The sequence below is a fragment of the Myxine glutinosa genome, chromosome 13 (genome assembly GCF_964187855.1).
Source record: "Myxine glutinosa chromosome 13, kmMyxGlut1.1, whole genome shotgun sequence".
NCBI classification, from domain to species: Eukaryota; Metazoa; Chordata; class Myxini; order Myxiniformes; family Myxinidae; genus Myxine; species Myxine glutinosa.
In genome coordinates this window covers 8,681,035-8,698,908 of record NC_136273.1, presented here as the reverse complement: position 1 = coordinate 8,698,908, position 17,874 = coordinate 8,681,035, and the positions used below count along the sequence as shown (strand labels likewise).

The 17,874-nt window shown below is 39.6% G+C and overlaps 1 protein-coding gene across 1 annotated transcript in view; it reads left to right on the top strand.

The window, feature by feature from the left end:
- Window positions 1–17,874, top strand: part of LOC137438560 (membrane-bound glycerophospholipid O-acyltransferase 1) — a 101,798-nt gene that overhangs the window by 47,669 nt on the left and 36,255 nt on the right. The window contains exons 6-7 of the mRNA XM_068133705.2: window positions 3,030–3,084; window positions 11,269–11,446. Coding sequence (XP_067989806.2) covers window positions 3,030–3,084; window positions 11,269–11,446 — 233 coding nt within the window. The remainder of the gene's footprint in view (window positions 1–3,029; window positions 3,085–11,268; window positions 11,447–17,874) is intronic.

The window sequence follows — 17,874 nt, the reverse complement described above, 5'->3', positions numbered from 1 at the left end:
GCCTTGCCAAGGAAGAAGCGCATCTTTTAGTACATAGTCTCATTACATGTTATCTTGTATGCCTAGGCCTTGCCAAGGAAGAAGCGCATCTTTTAGTACATAGTCTCATTACATGTTATCTTGTATGCCTAGGCCTTGCCAAGGAAGAAGCGCATCTTTTAGTACATAGTCTCATTACATGTTATCTTGTATGCCTAGGCCTTGCCAAGGGAGAAGCGCAACTTTTAGTACATAGTCTCATTACATGTTATCTTGTATGCCTAGGCCTTGCCAAGGAAGAAGCGCATCTTTTAGTACATAGTCTCATTACATGTTATCTTGTATGCCTAGGCCTTGCCAAGGGAGAAGCGCAACTTTTAGTACATAGTCTCATTACATGTTATCTTGTATGCCTAGGCCTTGCCAAGGAAGAAGCGCATCTTTTAGTACATAGTCTCATCACGTGTTGTATGCCTAGGCCTTGCCAAGGAAGAAGCGCATCTTTTAGTACATACTCATTACATGTTATCTTGTATGCCTAGGCCTTGCCAAGGAAGAAGCGCATCTTTTAGTACATAGTCTCATCGCGTGTTGTATGCCTAGGCCTTGCCAAGGAAGAAGCGCATCTTTTAGTACATAGTCTCATCACGTGTTGTATGCCTAGGCCTTGCCAAGGAAGAAGCGCATCTTTTAGTACATACTCATTACATGTTATCTTGTATGCCTAGGCCTTGCCAAGGAAGAAGCGCATCTTTTAGTACATAGTCTCATTACATGTTATCTTGTATTCCTAGGCCTTGCCAAGGGAGAAGCGCAACTTTTAGTACATAGTCTCATCACGTGTTGTATGCCTAGGCCTTGCCAAGGAATAAGCGCATCTTTTAGTACATAGTCTCATCACGTGTTGTATGCCTAGGCCTTGCCAAGGAAGAAGCGCATCTTTTAGTACATAGTCTCATTACATGTTATCTTGTATGCCTAGGCCTTGCCAAGGGAGAAGCGCAACTTTTAGTACATAGTCTCATCGCGTGTTGTATGCCTAGGCCTTGCCAAGGAAGAAGCGCATCTTTTAGTACATAGTCTCATTACATGTTATCTTGTATGCCTAGGCCTTGCCAAGGAAGAAGCGCATCTTTTAGTACATACTCATTACATGTTATCTTGTATGCCTAGGCCTTGCCAAGGAAGAAGCGCATCTTTTAGTACATAGTCTCATTACATGTTATCTTGTATGCCTAGGCCTTGCCAAGGGAGAAGCGCAACTTTTAGTACATAGTCTCATTACATGTTATCTTGTATGCCTAGGCCTTGCCAAGGAAGAAGCGCATCTTTTAGTACATAGTCTCATTACATGTTATCTTGTATGCCTAGGCCTTGCCAAGGAAGAAGCGCATCTTTTAGTACATAGTCTCATCACGTGTTGTATGCCTAGGCCTTGCCAAGGAAGAAGCGCATCTTTTAGTACATAGTCTCATTACATGTTATCTTGTATGCCTAGGCCTTGCCAAGGAAGAAGCGCATCTTTTAGTACATAGTCTCATTACATGTTATCTTGTATGCCTAGGCCTTGCCAAGGAAGAAGCGCATCTTTTAGTACATAGTCTCATTACATGTTATCTTGTATGCCTAGGCCTTGCCAAGGAAGAAGCGCATCTTTTAGTACATAGTCTCATTACATGTTATCTTGTATGCCTAGGCCTTGCCAAGGAAGAAGCGCATCTTTTAGTACATAGTCTCATCACGTGTTATCTTGTATGCCTAGGCCTTGCCAAGGGAGAAGCGCATCTTTTAGTACATAGTCTCATTACATGTTATCTTGTATGCCTAGGCCTTGCCAAGGAAGAAGCGCATCTTTTAGTACATAGTCTCATTACATGTTATCTTGTATGCCTAGGCCTTGCCAAGGAAGAAGCGCATCTTTTAGTACATAGTCTCATTACATGTTATCTTGTATGCCTAGGCCTTGCCAAGGGAGAAGCGCAACTTTTAGTACATAGTCTCATCACGTGTTGTATGCCTAGGCCTTGCCAAGGAAGAAGCGCATCTTTTAGTACATAGTCTCATCACATGTTGTATGCCTAGGCCTTGCCAAGGAAGAAGCGCATCTTTTAGTACATAGTCTCATTACATGTTATCTTGAATGCCTCGGCCTTGCCAAGGAAGAAGCGCATCTTTTAGTACATAGTCTCATTACATGTTATCTTGAATGCCTAGGCCTTGCCAAGGAAGAAGCGCAACTTTTAGTACATAGTCTCATTACATGTTATCTTGAATGCCTCGGCCTTGCCAAGGAAGAAGCGCATCTTTTAGTACATAGTCTCATTACATGTTATCTTGTATGCCTAGGCCTTGCCAAGGAAGAAGCGCAACTTTTAGTACATAGTCTCATCACGTGTTGTATGCCTAGGCCTTGCCAAGGAAGAAGCGCATCTTTTAGTACATAGTCTCATCACGTGTTGTATGCCTAGGCCTTGCCAAGGAAGAAGCGCATCTTTTAGTACATAGTCTCATTACATGTTATCTTGAATGCCTAGGCCTTGCCAAGGAAGAAGCGCAACTTTTAGTACATAGTCTCATCACGTGTTGTATGCCTAAGCCTTGCCAAGGAAGAAGCGCATCTTTTAGTACATAGTCTCATTACATGTTATCTTGAATGCCTAGGCCTTGCCAAGGAAGAAGCGCATCTTTTAGTACATAGTCTCATTACATGTTATCTTGTATGCCTAGGCCTTGCCAAGGAAGAAGCGCATCTTTTAGTACATACTCATTACATGTTATCTTGTATGCCTAGGCCTTGCCAAGGAAGAAGCGCATCTTTTAGTACATAGTCTCATTACATGTTATCTTAAATGCCTAGGCCTTGCCAAGGAAGAAGCGCAACTTTTAGTACATAGTCTCATTACATGTTATCTTGAATGCCTAGGCCTTGCCAAGGAAGAAGCGCATCTTTTAGTACATAGTCTCATTACATGTTATCTTGTATGCCTCGGCCTTTCCAAGGAAGAAGCGCATCTTTTAGTACATAGTCTCATCACGTGTTGTATTCCTAGGCCTTGCCAAGGAAGAAGCGCATCTCACAGTCGACCAACAGCGATTCGCCGTGAGGTGAGTCATGGATTTAGCCCGTGGTGATCCTTGGATACAGGGAAAACAACGCACTAAGTAGTCTCCCACCTTTACACATCGTTAAAATAATTGTTGTGTATGTTTAAAAAAAAAAAAAAAAAAAAAATTTCTCCATTGTTTGTTGTTCTTTAAGATAGTAATCGAACCTTGTACTTGTTAAGCCTCCTCCGGTAGGATGGAGGAAACCTTATACCTGTTGTCGAGTTTGTTCAATTTTGAATGGTACCACAGAGTTTCTCACAACCCAAGGAGTACGAAACCACCACTTAGGTATTGTTTCTTCCTCTTCCTCTTCTTCTTCTTTCTTCCTCTTCTTCTTCTTTTTCGGTCCCTTCTACCTATGATTCTTCTTCTTCCTGCTCCACTGCCAGTTTCCGAGCTGTATCTCAGAGCCACCTTGGACTTTCAGAATGAAATTTTTCATCAATAATGGGAATATAAATTATGCGGAGTTGACTTAATTTTTTTGACCTTGACATCATTTTCAGGTCATGAGCCAATTATCGACATTTTAACATTTTTACCAAAACTCAACGAGGGTTTGTCTGATCGGAATGAAATTACATTATCTAGATAGCCGAGAACGAACCGCATTTACATTTAATTTACAGCATACCCCTCTGGGTTAAAGGTCAAGGTCAAATGGGGGGCCGAGTTTTTTTGTCATCGCTGAATTTGCCAATGTGGAATCTCAAAGACCGCTTGGCCTTCCAAGATGTTTTTCCATCATAATAGTGTACCTGCGCGGATGTGTTGTGCGCCTGATATACTGATATTTCTTTTGTGTCCTTGACATGCTTTTCGGAAGGTGACCTAATTAATAAAAATTCAATCATAACTTGAATAATTACCCACTGATTTTCATGATGTTGAGGTTATAAAGGGTATTTCTGAAGGGTTCTAAAGGGTAATTCTAATGGGTTCTAAAGAGTAATTCTCTTTGGTTCTAAAGAGTAATTCTAATGGGTTCTAAAGAGTAATTCTAATGGGTTCTAAAGGGTAATTCTCTTTGGTTCTAAAGAGTAATTATAATGGGTTCTAAAGAGTAATTCTAATGGGTTCTAAAGGGTAATTCTCTTTGGTTCTAAAGAGTAATTATAATGGGTTCTAAAGAGTAATTATAATGGGTTCTAAAGAGTAATTATAATGGGTTCTAAAGAGTAATTCTCTTTGGTTCTAAAGAGTAATTCTAATGGGTTCTAAAGAGTAATTCTAATGGGTTCTAAAGAGGATTTTTAATGGGTTCTAAAGAGTAATTCTAATGGGTTCTAAAGAGTAATTCTAATGGGTTCTAAAGGGTAATTCTAATGGGTTCTAAAGAGTAATTCTAATGGGTTCTAAAGAGTAATTCTCTTTGGTTCTAAAGAGTAATTCTAATGGGTTCTAAAGAGTAATTCTAATGGGTTCTAAAGAGTAATTCTCTTTGGTTCTAAAGAGTAATTCTAATGGGTTCTAAAGAGTAATTATAATGGGTTCTAAAGAGGATTTCTAATGGGTTCTAAAGAGTAATTCTAATGGGTTCTAAAGAGTAATTCTAATGGGTTCTAAAGAGTAATTCTAATGGGTTCTAAAGGGTAATTCTAATGGGTTCTAAAGAGTAATTCTAATGGGTTCTAAAGAGTAATTCTAATGGGTTCTAAAGGGTATTTCTGAAGGGTTCTAAAGAGTAATTCTAATGGGTTCTAAAGAGTAATTCTAATGGGTTCTAAAGGGTAATTCTAATGGGTTCTAAAGAGTAATTCTAATGGGTTCTAAAGAGTAATTCTAATGGGTTCTAAAGGGTATTTCTGAAGGGTTCTAAAGAGTAATTCTAATGGGTTCTAAAGAGTAATTCTAATGGGTTCTAAAGGGTATTTCTGAAGGGTTCTAAAGAGTAATTCTAATGGGTTCTAAAGAGTAATTCTAATGGGTTCTAAAGAGTAATTCTAATGGGTTCTAAAGGGTATTTCTGAAGGGTTCTAAAGAGTAATTCTAATGGGTTCTAAAGGGTATTTCTGAAGGGTTCTAAAGAATAATTCTAATGGGTTCTAAAGGGTATTTCTGAAGGGTTCTAAAGAGTAATTCTAATGGGTTCTAAAGGGTATTTCTGAAGGGTTCTAAAGAGTAATTCTAATGGGTTCTAAAGGGTATTTCTGAAGGGTTCTAAAGAGTAATTCTAATGGGTTCTAAAGGGTATTTCTGAAGGGTTCTAAAGAGTAATTCTAATGGGTTCTAAAGGGTAATTCTCTTTGGTTCTAAAGAGTAATTATAATGGGTTCTAAAGGGTATTTCTGAAGGGTTCTAAAGAGTAATTATAATGGGTTCTAAAGAGTAATTCTAATGGGTTCTAAAGAGTAATTCTAATGGGTTCTAAAGGGTATTTCTGAAGGGTTCTAAAGAGTAATTTTAATGGGTTATAAAGGGTATTTCTGAAGGGTTCTAAAGAGTAATTCTAATGGGTTCTAAAGGGTATTTCTAATGGGTTCTAAAGAGTAATTATAATGGGTTCTAAAGGGTATTTCTGAAGGGTTCTAAAGAGTAATTCTAATGGGTTATAAAGGGTATTTCTGAAGGGTTCTAAAGAGTAATTCTAATGGGTTCTAAAGGGTATTTCTGAAGTGTTCTAAAAAGTAATTCTAATGGGTTCTAAAGGGTAATTCTCTTTGGTTCTAAAGAGTAATTATAATGGGTTCTAAAGAGTAACTCTAATGGGTTCTAAAGAGTAATTCTAATGGGTTCTAAAGGGTAATTCTCTTTGGTTCTAAAGAGTAATTATAATGGGTTCTAAAGAGTAATTATAATGGGTTCTAAAGAGTAATTCTAATGGGTTCTAACGAGTAATTCTAATGGGTTCTAAAGAGTAATTCTAATGGGTTCTAAAGAGTAATTATCTTTGGTTCTAAAGAGTAATTCTAATGGGTTCTAAAGAGTAATTCTAATGGGTTCTAAAGAGTAATTATCTTTGGTTCTAAAGAGTAATTCTAATGGGTTCTAAAGAGGATTTCTAATGGGTTCTAAAGAGTAATTCTCTTTGGTTCTAAAGAGTAATTCTAATAGGTTCTAAAGAGTAATTCTAATGGGTTCTAAAGAGTAATTCTAATGGGTTCTAAAGAGTAATTCTAATGGGTTCTAAAGAGTAATTCTAATGGGTTCTAAAGAGTAATTCTCTTTGGGTCTAAAGAGTAATTCTAATGGGTTCTAAAGAGTAATTCTAATGGGTTCTAAAGAGTAATTCTAATGGGTTCTAAAGAGTAATTCTCTTTGGTTCTAAAGAGTAATTCTAATGGGTTCTAAAGAGTAACTCTAATGGGTTCTAAAGAGTAATTCTAATGGGTTCTAAAGGGTAATTCTCTTTGGTTCTAAAGAGTAATTATAATGGGTTCTAAAGAGTAATTATAATGGGTTCTAAAGAGTAATTCTAATGGGTTCTAAAGAGTAATTCTCTTTGGTTCTAAAGAGTAATTCTAATGGGTTCTAAAGAGTAATTTTAATGGGTTCTAAAGGGTATTTCTGAAGGGTTCTAAAGAGTAATTCTAATGGGTTCTAAAGGGTATTTCTGAAGGGTTCTAAAGAGTAATTCTAATGGGTTCTAAAGGGTATTTCTGAAGGGTTCTAAAGAGTAATTCTAATGGGTTCTAAAGGGTATTTCTGAAGGGTTCTAAAGAGTAATTATAATGGGTTCTAAAGGGTATTTCTGAAGGGTTCTAAAGAGTAATTCTAATGGGTTCTAAAGGGTAATTCTCTTTGGTTCTAAAGAGTAATTATAATGGGTTCTAAAGGGTATTTCTGAAGGGTTCTAAAGAGTAACTATAATGGGTTCTAAAGAGTAATTCTAATGGGTTCTAAAGAGTAATTCTAATGGGTTCTAAAGGGTATTTCTGAAGGGTTCTAAAGAGTAATTTTAATGGGTTATAAAGGGTATTTCTGAAGGGTTCTAAAGAGTAATTCTAATGGGTTCTAAAGGGTATTTCTAATGGGTTCTAAAGAGTAATTATAATGGGTTCTAAAGGGTATTTCTGAAGGGTTCTAAAGAGTAATTCTAATGGGTTATAAAGGGTATTTCTGAAGGGTTCTAAAGAGTAATTCTAATGGGTTCTAAAGGGTGATTCTCTTTGGTTCTAAAGAGTAATTATAATGGGTTCTAAAGAGTAACTCTAATGGGTTCTAAAGAGTAATTCTAATGGGTTCTAAAGGGTAATTCTCTTTGGTTCTAAAGAGTAATTATAATGGGTTCTAAAGAGTAATTATAATGGGTTCTAAAGAGTAATTCTAATGGGTTCTAAAGAGTAATTCTAATGGGTTCTAAAGAGTAATTCTAATGGGTTCTAAAGAGTAATTCTCTTTGGTTCTAAAGAGTAATTCTAATGGGTTCTAAAGAGTAATTCTAATGGGTTCTAAAGAGGATTTCTAATGGGTTCTAAAGAGTAATTCTCTTTGGTTCTAAAGAGTAATTCTAATGGGTTCTAAAGAGTAATTCTAATGGGTTCTAAAGAGTAATTCTAATGGGTTCTAAAGAGTAATTCTAATGGGTTCTAAAGAGTAATTCTAATGGGTTCTAAAGAGTAATTCTCTTTGGGTCTAAAGAGTAATTCTAATGGGTTCTAAAGAGTAATTCTAATGGGTTCTAAAGAGTAATTCTCTTTGGTTCTAAAGAGTAATTCTAATGGGTTCTAAAGAGTAATTCTAATGGGTTCTAAAGGGTAATTCTCTTTGGTTCTAAAGAGTAATTATAATGGGTTCTAAAGAGTAATTCTAATGGGTTCTAAAGGGTAATTCTCTTTGGTTCTAAAGAGTAATTATAATGGGTTCTAAAGAGTAATTATAATGGGTTCTAAAGAGTAATTATAATGGGTTCTAAAGAGTAATTCTCTTTGGTTCTAAAGAGTAATTCTAATGGGTTCTAAAGAGTAATTCTAATGGGTTCTAAAGAGGATTTTTAATGGGTTCTAAAGAGTAATTCTAATGGGTTCTAAAGAGTAATTCTAATGGGTTCTAAAGGGTAATTCTAATGGGTTCTAAAGAGTAATTCTAATGGGTTCTAAAGAGTAATTCTCTTTGGTTCTAAAGAGTAATTCTAATGGGTTCTAAAGAGTAATTCTAATGGGTTCTAAAGAGTAATTCTCTTTGGTTCTAAAGAGTAATTCTAATGGGTTCTAAAGAGTAATTATAATGGGTTCTAAAGAGGATTTCTAATGGGTTCTAAAGAGTAATTCTAATGGGTTCTAAAGAGTAATTCTAATGGGTTCTAAAGAGTAATTCTAATGGGTTCTAAAGGGTAATTCTAATGGGTTCTAAAGAGTAATTCTAATGGGTTCTAAAGAGTAATTCTAATGGGTTCTAAAGAGTAATTCTAATGGGTTCTAAAGGGTATTTCTGAAGGGTTCTAAAGAGTAATTATAATGGGTTCTAAAGAGTAATTCTAATGGGTTCTAAAGAGTAATTCTAATGGGTTCTAAAGAGTAATTCTCTTTGGTTCTAAAGAGTAATTCTAATGGGTTCTAAAGAGTAATTCTAATGGGTTCTAAAGAGGATTTTTAATGGGTTCTAAAGAGTAATTCTAATGGGTTCTAAAGAGTAATTCTAATGGGTTCTAAAGGGTAATTCTAATGGGTTCTAAAGAGTAATTCTAATGGGTTCTAAAGAGTAATTCTAATGGGTTCTAAAGGGTATTTCTGAAGGGTTCTAAAGAGTAATTCTAATGTGTTCTAAAGAGTAATTCTAATGGGTTCTAAAGGGTAATTCTAATGGGTTCTAAAGAGTAATTCTAATGGGTTCTAAAGAGTAATTCTAATGGGTTCTAAAGAGTAATTCTAATGGGTTCTAAAGGGTATTTCTGAAGGGTTCTAAAGAGTAATTCTAATGGGTTCTAAAGAGTAATTCTAATGGGTTCTAAAGAGTAATTCTAATGGGTTCTAAAGGGTATTTCTGAAGGGTTCTAAAGAGTAATTCTAATGGGTTCTAAAGGGTATTTCTGAAGGGTTCTAAAGAGTAATTCTAATGGGTTCTAAAGGGTATTTCTGAAGGGTTCTAAAGAGTAATTCTAATGGGTTCTAAAGGGTATTTCTGAAGGGTTCTAAAGAGTAATTCTAATGGGTTCTAAAGGGTAATCCTCTTTGGTTCTAAAGAGTAATTATAATGGGTTCTAAAGAGTAATTCTAATGGGTTCTAAAGAGTAATTCTAATGGGTTCTAAAGGGTATTTCTGAAGGGTTCTAAAGAGTAATTCGAATGGGTTCTAAAGGGTAATTCTCTTTGGTTCTAAAGAGTAATTATAATGGGTTCTAAAGAGTAATTCTAATGGGTTCTAAAGAGTAATTCTAATGGGTTCTAAAGGGTATTTCTGAAGGGTTCTAAAGAGTAATTCTAATGGGTTCTAAAGGGTATTTCTGAAGGGTTCTAAAGAGTAATTCTGATGGGTTCTAAAGGGTATTTCTGAAGGGTTCTAAAGAGTAATTCTAATGGGTTCTTAAGGGTAATTCTCTTTGGTTCTAAAGAGTAATTATAATGGGTTCTAAAGAGTAATTCTAATGGGTTCTAAAGAGTAATTCTAATGGGTTCTAAAGAGTAATTCTAATGGGTTCTAAAGGCTAATTCTAATGGGTTCTAAAGAGTAATTCTCATGGGTTCTAAAGAGTAATTCTAATGGGTTCTAAAGAGTAATTCTAATGGGTTCTAAAGGGTAATTCTAATGGGTTCTAAAGGGTAATTATAATGGGTTCTAAAGAGTAATTCTAATGGGTTCTAAAGAGTAATTCTAATGGGTTCTAAAGGGTAATTATAATGGGTTCTAAAGAGTAATTCTAATGGGTTCTAAAGAGTAATTCTAATGGGTTGTAAAGAGTAATTCTAATGGGTTCTAAAGAGTAATCCTGATGGGTTATTATGGGTAATTGTAATGGGTTCTAAAGGGTAATTATAATGGGTTCTAATGGGTAATTATAATGGGTTCTAATGGGTAATTATAATGGGTTCTAAAGGGTAATTCTAATGGGTTCAAAGAGTAATTATAATTGGTTCTAAAGGGTAATTCTAATGGGTTCTAAAGAGTAATTCTAATGGGTTCTAAAGAGTAATTCTAATTGGTTCTAAAGAGTAATTCTAATGGGTTCTAAAGGGTAATTCTAATTGGTTCTAAAGAGTAATTATAATGGGTTCTAATGGGTAATTCTAATGGGTTCTAAAGAGTAATTCTAATGGGTTCTAAAGAGTAATTCTTATGGGTTCTAAAGAGTAATTCTAATGGGTTCTAAAGAGTAGTTCTAATGGGTTCTAAAGAGTAATTCTAATGGGTTCTAAAGAGTAATTCTAATTGGTTCTAAAGAGTAATTATAATGGGTTCTAATGGGTAATTCTAATTGGTTCTAAAGAGTAATTCTAATTGGTTCTAAAGAGTAATTATAATGTGTTCTAATGGGTAATTCTAATGGGTTCTAAAGAGTAATTCTTATGGGTTCTAAAGAGTAATTCTAATTGGTTCTAAAGAGTAATTATAATGGGTTCTAAAGGGTAATTCTAATGGGTTCAAAGAGTAATTATAATTGGTTCTAAAGGGTAATTCTAATGGGTTCTAAAGAGTAATTCTAATGGGTTCTAAAGAGTAATTCTAATTGGTTCTAAAGAGTAATTATAATGGGTTCTAAAGAGTAATTCTAATTGGTTCTAAAGAGTAATTCTAATGGGTTCTAAAGGGTAATTCTAATTGGTTCTAAAGAGTAATTATAATGGGTTCTAATGGGTAATTCTAATGGGTTCTAAAGAGTAATTCTAATGGGTTCTAAAGAGTAATTCTTATGGGTTCTAAAGAGTAATTCTAATGGGTTCTAAAGAGTAATTCTAATGGGTTCTAAAGAGTAATTCTAATTGGTTCTAAAGAGTAATTATAATGGGTTCTAATGGGTAATTCTAATGGGTTCTAAAGAGTAATCCTGATGGGTTATTATGGGTAATTGTAATCGGTTTCGTTCTTTTCTCGGCTTTGCCTATTTCATATTTGACGTTCTGAAGGCCAAACTGAACCACTTGCTTCGGACACGGGTGCGATTTTTATGGGAATGAGAGGTGATCTGTATGACGACAGTAAGCTATATCGAAATGACGGTGACATGTCTGTGCGTGGTCCGTGAGGGTTCTGAAAGCATTTGTATTGAGCGAATTGACGGCCATCATCCGATCCGCGTTTGTCCAGAGCCCGGCCATCGTTTTTGGAGTTTCTGAGCTACACGCTCAACTTCATGAGCATCCTGGCCGGGCCTTGCACCTGCTACCAGGATTACGTCGCCTTCATCGAGGGCAGGAACTTCTGGACGAAAGAAACGAAGTTTGATGGGGAATGCCATCCTGGAAGAATCGAGCCATCTCCACTGGTGAGATATCGAGTTGATTCTGATTTTAAAAAATACTTCCTTTGACGTGTTACTTGTTATTTGTCTTCACCACATTGTTTGTTTCCACGGTTGCAGAACTCTGGCAGCCATTTGTTGAAATGTAGAATGAGGTGTAAACTTTTAGGCTCGTCACACTTAAGGCCGATGAAGTGCAATGTTTCTAAATAATGATTACATGACATACATTTCGATGAAGGAAAACATAAATAAAGCAGGAAACAACCTTTAAAATAAAACTTTTATTAAAATGATTAAGAATGGCCTGCTGATGCCCCTCAAAATATCACAACAAAATCCAAATTATTGGGATAATCTCATTGGGCCCAGGAGAGGTAACCATTTGAGTGTTGAAGGTTTCTCCTTGTACCTGTTTTCCTTCCTTACTATGGTTTGATGTGTGAGCAGCGTCTTTGTTGCCCATCGTCATCCTTCCTCACTATGGTTTGATGTGTCAGCAGAGTCTTTGTTGCCCATCGTCATCCTTCCTCACTATGGTTTGATGTGTGAGCAGCATCTTTGTTGCCCATCGTCATCCTTCCTCACTATGGTTTGATGTGTGAGCAGCGTCTTTGTTGCCCATCGTCATCCTTCCTCACTATGGTTTCATGTGTGAGCAACGTCTTTGTTGCCCATCGTCATCCTTCCTTACTATGGTTTGATGTGTGAGCAGCGTCTTTGTTGCCCATCGTCATCCTTCCTTACTATGGTTTGATGTGTGAGCAACATCTTTGTTGCCCATCATCATCCTTCCTTACTATGGTTTGATGTGTGAGCAGCGTCTTTGTTGCCCATTGTCATCCTTCCTTACAATGGTTTGATGTGTGAGCAGCGTCTTTGTTGCCCATCGTCATCCTTCCTTACTATGGTTTGATGTGTGAGCAGCATCTTTGTTGCCCATCGTCATCCTTCCTTACTATGGTTTGATGTGTGAGCAGCGTCTTTGTTGCCCATCGTCATCCTTCCTCACTATGGTTTGATGTGTGAGCAGCATCTTTGTTGCCCATCGTCATCCTTCCTCACTATGGTTTGATGTGTGAGCAGCGTCTTTGTTGCCCATCGTCATCCTTCCTTACTATGGTTTCATGTGTGAGCAACGTCTTTGCCCATCGTCATCCTTCCTTACTATGGTTTGATGTGTGAGCAGCGTCTTTGTTGCCCATCGTCATCCTGCCTTACTATGGTTTGATGTGTGAGCAGCGTCTTTGTTGCCCATCGTCATCCTTCCTTACTATGGTTTGATGTGTGAGCAACATCTTTGTTGCCCATCGTCATCCTTCCTTACTATGGTTTGATGTGTGAGCAGCGTCTTTGTTGCCCATCGTCATCCTGCCTTACTATGGTTTGATGTGTGAGCAGCGTCTTTGTTGCCCATCGTCATCCTTCCTTACTATGGTTTGATGTGTGAGCAACATCTTTGTTGCCCATCGTCATCCTTCCTTACTATGGTTTGATGTGTGAGCAGCGTCTTTGTTGCCCATTGTCATCCTTCCTTACAATGGTTTGATGTGTGAGCAGCGTCTTTGTTGCCCATCGTCATCCTTCCTCACTATGGTTTGATGTGTCAGCAGAGTCTTTGTTGCCCATCGTCATCCTTCCTCACTATGGTTTGATGTGTGAGCAGCATCTTTGTTGCCCATCGTCATCCTTCCTCACTATGGTTTGATGTGTGAGCAGCGTCTTTGTTGCCCATCGTCATCCTTCCTCACTATGGTTTCATGTGTGAGCAACGTCTTTGTTGCCCATCGTCATCCTTCCTTACTATGGTTTGATGTGTGAGCAGCGTCTTTGTTGCCCATCGTCATCCTTCCTTACTATGGTTTGATGTGTGAGCAACATCTTTGTTGCCCATCGTCATCCTTCCTTACTATGGTTTGATGTGTGAGCAGCGTCTTTGTTGCCCATTGTCATCCTTCCTTACAATGGTTTGATGTGTGAGCAGCGTCTTTGTTGCCCATCGTCATCCTTCCTTACTATGGTTTGATGTGTGAGCAGCATCTTTGTTGCCCATCGTCATCCTTCCTTACTATGGTTTGATGTGTGAGCAGCGTCTTTGTTGCCCGTCATCCTTCCTCACTATGGTTTGATGTGTGAGCAGCATCTTTGTTGCCCATCGTCATCCTTCCTCACTATGGTTTGATGTGTGAGCAGCGTCTTTGTTGCCCATCGTCATCCTTCCTTACTATGGTTTCATGTGTGAGCAACGTCTTTGTTGCCCATTGTCATCCTTCCTTACAATGGTTTGATGTGTGAGCAGCATCTTTGTTGCCCATCGTCATCCTTCCTTACTATGGTTTGATGTGTGAGCAGCATCTTTGTTGCCCATCGTCATCCTTCCTTACTATTGTTTGATGTGTGAGCAGCGTCTTTGTTGCCCATCGTCATCCTTCCTCACTATGGTTTGATGTGTGAGCAGCATCTTTGTTGCCCATCGTCATCCTTCCTCACTATGGTTTGATGTGTGAGCAGCGTCTTTGTTGCCCATCGTCATCCTTCCTTACTATGGTTTCATGTGTGAGCAACGTCTTTGCCCATCGTCATCCTTCCTTACTATGGTTTGATGTGTGAGCAGCGTCTTTGTTGCCCATCGTCATCCTGCCTTACTATGGTTTGATGTGTGAGCAGCGTCTTTGTTGCCCATCGTCATCCTTCCTTACTATGGTTTGATGTGTGAGCAGCATCTTTGTTGCCCATCGTCATCCTTCCTTACTATGGTTTGATGTGTGAGCAGCGTCTTTGTTGCCCATCGTCATCCTTCCTTACTACGGTTTGATGTGTGAGCAGCGACTTTGTTGCCCATCGTCATCCTTCCTTACTATGGTTTGATGTGTGAGCAGCGTCTTTGTTGCCCATAGTCATCCTTCCTTACTATGGTTTGATGTGTGAGCAGCGTCTTTGTTGCCCATCGTCATCCTTCCTTACTATGGTTTGATGTGTGAGCAGCGTCTTTGTTGCCCATCGTCATCCTTCCTTACTATGGTTTGATGTGTGAGCAGCATCTTTGTTGCCCATCGCCATCCTTCCTTACTATGGTTTGATGTGTGAGCAGCGTCTTTGTTGCCCATCGCCATCCTTCCTTACTATGGTTTGATGTGTGAGCAGCGTCTTTGTTGCCCATCATCATCCTTCCTTACTATGGTTTGATGTGTGAGCAGCATCTTTGTTGCCCATCGTCATCCTTCCTTACTATGGTTTGATGTGTGAGCAGCGTCTTTGTTGCCCATCGTCATCCTTCCTTACTATGGTTTGATGTGTGAGCAGCGTCTTTGTTGCCCATCGTCATCCTTCCTTACTATGGTTTGATGTGTGAGCAGCATCTTTGTTGCCCGTCGTCATCCTTCCTTACTATGGTTTGATGTGTGAGCAGCGTCTTTGTTGCCCATCGTCATCCTTCCTTACTATGGTTTGATGTGTGAGCAGCGTGTTTGTTGCCCATCGTCATCTTTCCTTACTATGGTTTGATGTGTGAGCAGCGTCTTTGTTGCCCATCGTCATCCTTCCTTACTGTGGTTTGATGTGTGAGCAGCGTCTTTGTTGCCCATCGTCATCCTTCCTTACTACGGTTTGATGTGTGAGCAGCGTCTTTGTTGCCCATCGTCATCCTTCCTTACTCTGGTTTGATGTGTGAGCAGCGTCTTTGTTGCCCATCGTCATCCTTCCTTACTGTGGTTTGATGTGTGAGCAGCATCTTTGTTGCCCATCGTCATCCTTCCTTACTATGGTTTGATGTGTGAGCAGCGTCTTTGTTGCCCATCGTCATCCTTCCATACTATGGTTTGATGTGTGAGCAGCGTCTTTGTTGCCCATCGTCATCCTTCCTTACTATGGTTTGATGTGTGAGCAGCGTCTTTGTTGCCCATCGTCATCCTTCCTTACTATGGTTTGATGTGTGAGCAGCGTCTTTGTTGCCCATCGCCATCCTTCCTTACTTTGGTTTGATGTGTGAGCAGCGTCTTTGTTGCCCATCGCCATCCTTCCTTACTATGGTTTGATGTGTGAGCAGCGTCTTTGTTGCCCATCGTCATCCTTCCTTACTATCGTTTGATGTGTGAGCAGCGTCTTTGTTGTCCATCGTCATCCTTCCTTACTATGGTTTGATGTGTGAGCAGCGTCTTTGTTGCCCATCGTCATCCTTCCTTACTATGGGTTGATGTGTGAGCAGCGTCTTTGTTGCCCATCGGCATCCTTCCTTACTATGGTTTGATGTGTGAGCAGCGTCTTTGTTGCCCATCGTCATCCTTCCTTACTATGGTTTGATGTGTGAGCAGCATCTTTGTTGCCCATCGTCATCCTTCCTTACTATGGTTTGATGTGTGAGCAGCATCTTTGTTGTCCATCATCATCCTTCCTTACTATGGGTTGATGTGTGAGCAGCATCTTTGTTGCCCATCGTCATCCTTCCTTACTATGGTTTGATGTGTGAGCAGCGTCTTTGTTGCCCATCGTCATCCTTCCTTACTATGGTTTGATGTGTGAGCAGCGTCTTTGTTGCCCATCGTCATCTTTCCTTACTATGGTTTGCTGTGTGAGCAGCGTCTTTGTTGCCCATCGTCATCTTTCCTTACTATGGTTTGATGTGTGAGCAGCGTCTTTGTTGCCCATCGTCATGAGGCCTTCCTTACTGTGGTTTGATGTGTGAACAGCGTCTTTGTTGCCCATCGTCATGAGGCCTTCCTTACTGTGGTTTGATGTGTGAGCAGCATCTTTGTTTCCCATCGTCATCCTTCCTTACTATGGTTTGATGTGTGAGCAGCGTCTTTGTTGCCCATCGTCATCCTTCCTTACTATGGTTTGATGTGTGAGCAGTGTCTTTGTTGCCCATCGTCATCCTTCCTTACTATGGTTTGATGTGTGAGCAGCGTCTTTGTTGCCCATCGTCATCCTTCCTCACTATGGTTTGATGTGTGAGCAGCATCTTTGTTGCCCGTCATCCTTCCTCACTATGGCTTGATGTGTGAGCAGCGTCTTTGTTGCCCATCGTCATGAGGCCTTCCTTACTATGGCTTGATGTGTGAGCAGCGTCTTTGTTGCCCATCGTCATCCTTCCTCACTATGGTTTGATGTGTGAGCAGCGTCTTTGTTGCCCATCGTCATCCTTCCTCACTATGGCTTGATGTGTGAGCAGCGTCTTTGTTGCCCATCGTCATCCTTCCTCACTATGGTTTGATGTGTGAGCAGCGTCTTTGTTGCCCATCGTCATCCTTCCTCACTATGGTTTGATGTGTGAGCAGCGTCTTTGTTGCCCATCGTCATCCTTCCTCACTATGGCTTGATGTGTGAGCAGCGTCTTTGTTGCCCATCGTCATGAGGCCTTCCTTACTATGGCTTGATGTGTGAGCAGCGTCTTTGTTGCCCATCGTCATCCTTCCTCACTATGGTTTGATGTGTGAGCAGCGTCTTTGTTGCCCATCGTCATCCTTCCTCACTATGGCTTGATGTGTGAGCAGCGTCTTTGTTGCCCATCGTCATCCTTCCTCACTATGGTTTGATGTGTGAGCAGCGTCTTTGTTGCCCATCGTCATCCTTCCTCACTATGGTTTGATGTGTGAGCAGCGTCTTTGTTGCCCATCGTCATCCTTCCTTACTATGGCTTGATGTGTGAGCAGCGTCTTTGTTGCCCATCGTCATCCTTCCTTACTATGGCTTGATGTGTGAGCAGCGTCTTTGTTGCCCATCGTCATCCTTCCTCACTATGGTTTGATGTGTGAGCAGCGTCTTTGTTGCCCATCGTCATGAGGCCTTCCTTACTATGGCTTGATGTGTGAGCAGCGTCTTTGTTGCACATCGTCATGAGGCCTTCGTTACTATGGCTTGATGTGTGAGCAGCGTCTTTGTTGCCCATCGTCATCCTTCCTCACTATGGCTTGATGTGTGAGCAGCGTCTTTGTTGCCCATCGTCATCCTTCCTCACTACGGTTTGATGTGTGAGCAGCGTCTTTGTTGCCCATCGTCATCCTTCCTCACTATGGTTTGATGTGTGAGCAGCGTCTTTGTTGCCCATCGTCATCCTTCCTCACTATGGTTTGATGTGTGAGCAGCGTCTTTGTTGCCCATCGTCATCCTTCCTCACTATGGCTTGATGTGTGAGCAGCGTCTTTGTTGTCCATCGTCATCCTTCCTCACTATGGTTTGATGTGTGAGCAGCGTCTTTGTTGCCCATCGTCATCCTTCCTCACTATGGTTTGATGTGTGAGCAGCGTCTTTGTTGCCCATCGTCATGAGGCCTTCCTTACTATGGTTTGATGTGTGAGCAGCATCTTTGTTGCCCATCGTCATCCTTCCTCACTATGGTTTGATGTGTGAGTAGCGTCTTTGTTGCCCATCGTCATCCTTCCTCACTATGGTTTGATGTGTGAGCAGCGTCTTTGTTGCCCATCGTCATGAGGCCTTCCTTACTATGGCTTGATGTG